This window comes from Atta cephalotes, assembly GCF_000143395.1.
Source record: "Atta cephalotes unplaced genomic scaffold scaffold00023, whole genome shotgun sequence".
NCBI classification, from domain to species: Eukaryota; Metazoa; Arthropoda; class Insecta; order Hymenoptera; family Formicidae; genus Atta; species Atta cephalotes.
The window spans coordinates 2,280,484-2,286,278 of record NW_012130087.1 but is presented as its reverse complement, the minus strand read 5'-3'; the positions used below and the strand labels follow the sequence as shown (position 1 = coordinate 2,286,278).

The 5,795-nt window shown below is 32.7% G+C and overlaps 1 protein-coding gene across 1 annotated transcript in view; it reads left to right on the top strand.

Moving 5' to 3' along the window:
• The first annotated feature begins 4,149 nt into the window (after positions 1-4,149).
• The window catches only part of LOC105620006 (REST corepressor-like), a 7,289-nt gene continuing 5,643 nt past the window's right edge, over positions 4,150-5,795 (top strand). The window contains exons 1-4 of the mRNA XM_012201516.1: positions 4,150-4,252; positions 4,716-4,784; positions 5,277-5,351; positions 5,428-5,642. Of these exons, the coding sequence (XP_012056906.1) occupies positions 4,150-4,252; positions 4,716-4,784; positions 5,277-5,351; positions 5,428-5,642 (462 nt within the window). The remainder of the gene's footprint in view (positions 4,253-4,715; positions 4,785-5,276; positions 5,352-5,427; positions 5,643-5,795) is intronic.

Here is a 5,795-nt window from a genome sequence, read left to right as displayed (position 1 = left end):
ATTTGATAAAAATATATTAAATAAATAGAAATTATAATATCAAACGCATATACTATACTCTATGTGCATATATCAACATATTTACAATTTATATAATCATGTAGGACAAATATACGGCAAGAATTAAGAATAATAAGATATTTGATAGTAATAAACAATTCATGACTTATTTATTAGGGACAATTGAGAGCAACGAGATACAGAAGCTGCCGCACATAAGTTTATGAATGGAGTCGCCGACGTAAACAGCACAAAATACAAAAACGAGACGGGATGCGAATTATTTATTAATATATATATATATATATATACATATATATGTATATGTATATATATATAATAATCAGCTAACACGAGCAACAGGATTTATAGTGAACGGCACGGGTCACGGGGAACGACGAAGATTCCAAGTATCTTCCATTAACATCGGATGAGATCGGTAAACGATCGCGAAGAGGGAATCGCGATAAAACACGGATTTATCACGCGATTTACAGTAAGAGCCGTGTCTGCCTGCAGAACTTTTTGGTTATCACGGAAACGGATATGCACGAGGCGAGGGCGAACGATAAAGTGACAGTGGATGGCGAGTCGCGCGGGCAAACGCGAGTTTAACGATCACGGTGGAACATGCGACGGAATCGGTTCGAAGTCCTCCAGTAAATGTAATATTTACGTTAAATCGGTGGCGAAAACCTCTCGCACTGATATTGTCGGCAGCCCATAGGAGACTGTGAATGGAAGCTATGGACGACAGGAGAGGAATATGACAACAGCGACGGTAACGAAAGTGGCGCCGTGGCGAGACAGCGTTCTATTTGAGAGCATCGAGAGATTAAGGTTATCCCGGATATTGCAGAATTGCACCAATTAAATGAGTAAAGATCGTTGCAATCGACTCGCCTCTTCCTTGCGAGTGATAAAATAATGTCGTTCAGTATGTCAGATATGTCGCGTTTGTTGGAGATACGAAAATATAGTGACGAAAATGATTACAGAATCGAGAGACTCATGGGTGAACAATCGTGCGATCGTATACATCGCGTGACATCATCAATACATCGAAAGCGTCACTATGCTATAATTGCTACATCCGTTAATTTTGTGTACATATTATATATGCTCACTTTCATTATTTCAGTATTGTAACATGCATAGAAAAAAAACAAAATATTTTACTGTCGATAATTCTATAAATAATTATTTTTACAAAAAATCTTTTTCATTGTTTAGATATAGAAAATAAAAATATATTTTGAAAATAAATTTATAAAGTAATATTCATAGATATGAAATTATAAAAGGGTTAATAAATTTTTATATTTTAGAAATCCTTGGTTTTTGTCTTTTTTTATTTTTATCGAAAACACATTCTGTTATACATAGATTGTTGAAGTATTCCGATAAGTCATATCAAGATACTTATGTACAAAGGGATTACTTATCTTGTTTTCGGAACATTCTAAGTTGCGATATAACCTAATGCATCTTCGAGGAAAGCAAATCTTTTTTTATCGATGTTTGTGAAGTCAATTCCCAATGCAACACAATAAAACAATTGCATGGATACTAGAATTAAAATCTTATCATATAATTACAGTGACAATCGTATTTTTGTGTAAAAACTTTGTGCAAGATCATTTTTTGCTACAAAATTATATTATTAAAAGTATATCATTTTAATGAGTGACTTATCGAATTGATACATCAAGTTAATATCAATTAGTAGACATTGATTCAACGACCATTATTATTAATTCTTGCTGAGATGTTATTTATTTTATATAATATACATTAATACATATATATATATTATTTATATATATATATATATATATATGTATATACAAATTTATATATATATACGTTACGTATATGCTAAATTTGCGTTAATATATATAATATATATCGTAAAAGAGGATTTTAAATACGGATCAACAATATATAATTAATATAATATAGGCTACACAAAATTTTAAATAATACGACGTATACAATTTTAATATATAAAGTATATGGAATCTTTGCTTAAAAATACTTTTTCATATTGACGCTCGACGCTCATTCTTAGTGTCAAAGTATATATAAGCTGATCAAAATTGACGTTAGCTAATTTTTATTATGTGACCTATTTGATTTAAAAATGGAGTCAACATGAAAAAGTAGTTAAAATTAATTTTTTACGCAGCACGTCTAGCAGCAAAATCAATTATCGCTTAATGATTCTTTAATATGATTGGTTCTTATCTTTAGTTCTTCGCTGGATCTAAGTAGGAACTAATCATATTAAAGAATCACTAAGCTTTAATTGACTAGTTATCTTTACTGAAGGCAACCATTGAGCGCGTTCAAATCAACAAAGCGATTAACCTGTTCACCGAGCAAACCATTATTATGATTGGTTGTTACTTATAGATCCAACCAATTACATTCAATCATTTGGCGACTAGCAACATTGTCCGGCTTGAACGCATTCATTGGCTGCATTCAACAAATTCAATAGTTGAGTAAACGCTCCCTATTGTATTCGTCTAGAGGCATGTTCCGATATACACTATCAGTACTGAAAATTTACAGTATACGTAACATGATCGATCTATAGATTTTCAGTGCTAGCAGTGCATAACGGAACACAGCCTAGATCTAACGCGGTATCCACAATGGCGTTCAATAGAAAAAGCAGCTGTGCAACTGTTGTAAAATTCTTGAATATGATTGATTTAGATCCAATGAGGAACAAAAGGCAAGACCAATCATATTAAAGAATTTTATAACAGTTGCAATAGAAGAAAATTGATCAATTACAGTCGATTATTCTTCTCATACTGTGATTGGTTAATTTTTTTGACTTAAGGGGATCCTAAAATGAAGTCCGAATGATCGCTAATTTATCGATTAAATGCGACACATCAACATATCTTTATATACTACTACATCAATATTGTACTCACATATATACGTAATAAATTTTCTAACTAATCTTTCGTATTAAGTATCTAAAACTAATACTAAATATTCAACATTGATTATTCATGTAATCTCTAGTCCAAACCAAGATTATTTTATACGAAGTATAAAACTCATATATAAAGCAAAGTTAACATACAACACTTATATAAAGCAAACATTATTATATACGAGTGATGTTAAAAATCGATAAAAAAACTATAATTTTCCAATTTTTTTCATTTTTAGCGTAAAGGTGCCTTTTCATGCAGATCATTTTCGGCGTCAAAATAAATCACGTGTTAGAAATTGACGAATATCAAGTGTCAATTTTGATCTCCTTAAAACCTTACGATCGCTACTTTTATTGTAGATGCTGTATAAAAATTTTTAGTTGTAATCATAAGGTTTCAAGTAAATCGAACTAATAATCAAAATTGCTATCTCATTGCTATGTTCACTGCTATATTTTAAAACGCTTGATTGTGATTGGCCGAGTTGCTTAAGGTCTTACGATTACAAATAAAATTTTTGTATGATAGTAAGAGTCTGTATTCTCTCCGTTTATCGCTCATCGCGATCATGTCCAGTGTGTAGTAGGCATATCGCGTCAGACATCGTATTGATATGCCAGAACCATTACCGCGGAAAATATCAGTCCATATAAACGTACCTTTAGTCTTCTATGCTAAAAGCTAAAATCAACTCGCAAGTCGCGACTCAGTCTCGTATACGCGTGTCCACTGGTCTACGACATTATTTGAGGATACGAAATCGGCTTTGCTGCTGCACACTGATTTCAAAGTTTTGAACGGAAGTGAGAGAATTTTGTATAAAGGAAACGAAAACGTGAAACGCGAACGACTTCATACGGTACTCGTTTCCTTCGCGAGTTGTTATTACGAGAAATTTGGCCAAGCCATTTTTTTCCCCAAGCGCGACGCCAACCAATGAGGTCGCGCGTGGTAGTCGGCCATTTTACTTTCGCTACGATCGCGCGAAACGACAATTGAGAATCTCGGTCGAATTCTCCATACTATCATGCAGTTTTGAGAAGAATTGTGAACGTGAGCAGTTGGGTACTGATTCAGACGCATTTGCGAAGGACTTCATCGCATCTCGCGTCCTGCTTGCTGCGGCGCCGACGAATCCACGCGATTTAACGCGTTGCGATTTCCGTCCGACGAGAAAACTTACGTCGTGATGGTCTTGGCAGAGAGAAATTCGGAAAATGTGCGTAACGGCCGTCGATCGCGAGGCCCCAGCCCTAACGTACAATCTGACTCGTCCAGTGAAGAAGAAGGAGGTACCGTCGATTTTCATCTCACGCGCGACTCTCTCAATTACCGATTACCGGGTTTAATTGTACATGAAAAATACTTGAGGAACATTTTGAGTCAAAATTAATGAACGGTTTCGTACTGAAACACTAAAAATCCAAGAGTCTTTAAATAATTCCTCACCATTCAAATGTCTTTTGGAATTGCAAATATTTTTTGAAAAATTGTATTTTTTTCAAAACTTATTTCTCGTATGTTTTCTAAAAAAAAAAATTCTTATAACAGCGCAATGAGAATATATTAAGATGATGTTGCTACATATGGAAATCTCAATGAAAAATAATTAAAATGAATAAATGTAGAGATTGTTACTAAAATCCTTCAATCATTAAAACAAATGCGACAGATATAATTATATCTTTTACCTTTTAATGACTATACAATTATTTATTAATAATTAGTTGGAATACTAAAGTTTTTCTCTCAAAGTTCCAGCAGAAAAGATAAGAGTTGGACGAGATTATCAAGTCGTCGTTCCAGAATTTGTTCCTGTTAATGGTATTTCATGATCTTTATGATATTAAAAATATTAATTTAAGTAGTGGAGGCATTACGAGTGTCTTATATTGGAATTTGCTTTTGTACCCTAGCCCTACAATTGCAGATATATGAAACATCAATCATGATAAATCCAACAATCATGATAAATCCTCCCCCTTCTTCAAAAAAAAGAAAGTTTCACTCATTTATTCATTGCTAGTGTTAAAAATCTATAGTGTAATTTGCTATAAATCTTCACTATTAGCAGTGAATATTGGAAGTTAGCGCTCTAGAACCTTAGCTCTAGAATAGGGACATAGACAATATTATAGATGGAGCAATCAATTTTTGGACACTCTAAAAATTATTGTTTATTAAAATTTATACCCCTCCAAATTTTGTGCTCTATGCTGGAACGTATCTTTTAAGACCTTGTAATGCTTCTGTTAATTAGCGAGTCATACAAAACTTACTTATCATATTACTTATATTACTTATCATGTATTTCAGAACGTCGATTGGATCAGTGTCCTGATAGGGCATTATTAGTTTGGTCACCTACCACGGATATACCAGATCAAAAATGTAAGCTATAAACTTAAGGAAGTTAGTTTGTATAAACAAATATATATTGATAATTAATGCATATTGCCTTTTTCAGTGGATGAATACATTATATTAGCTAAAGAAAAATATGGTTATAATGGAGAACAGGCATTGGGAATGTTATTTTGGCATAAGCATAATTTGGAACGCGCAGTCCTGGATTTGGCAAACTTTACACCATTTCCTGACGAGTGGACGGTTGAAGATAAAGTATTATTTGAGCAGGCGTTCCAATTTCATGGCAAAAGTTTCCATCGCATTCGACAAATGGTATGTTGATATATTTTATGATATTTAGATTAATCATTAAACTTTTTAATTTAATTTTTATTATAATATTTATTTCCATGACCAATTAAAGTTTGAAATGTATTAACATATTGAATTAATTATATTTATTTAATTATATTTAGTTTCGAAGTA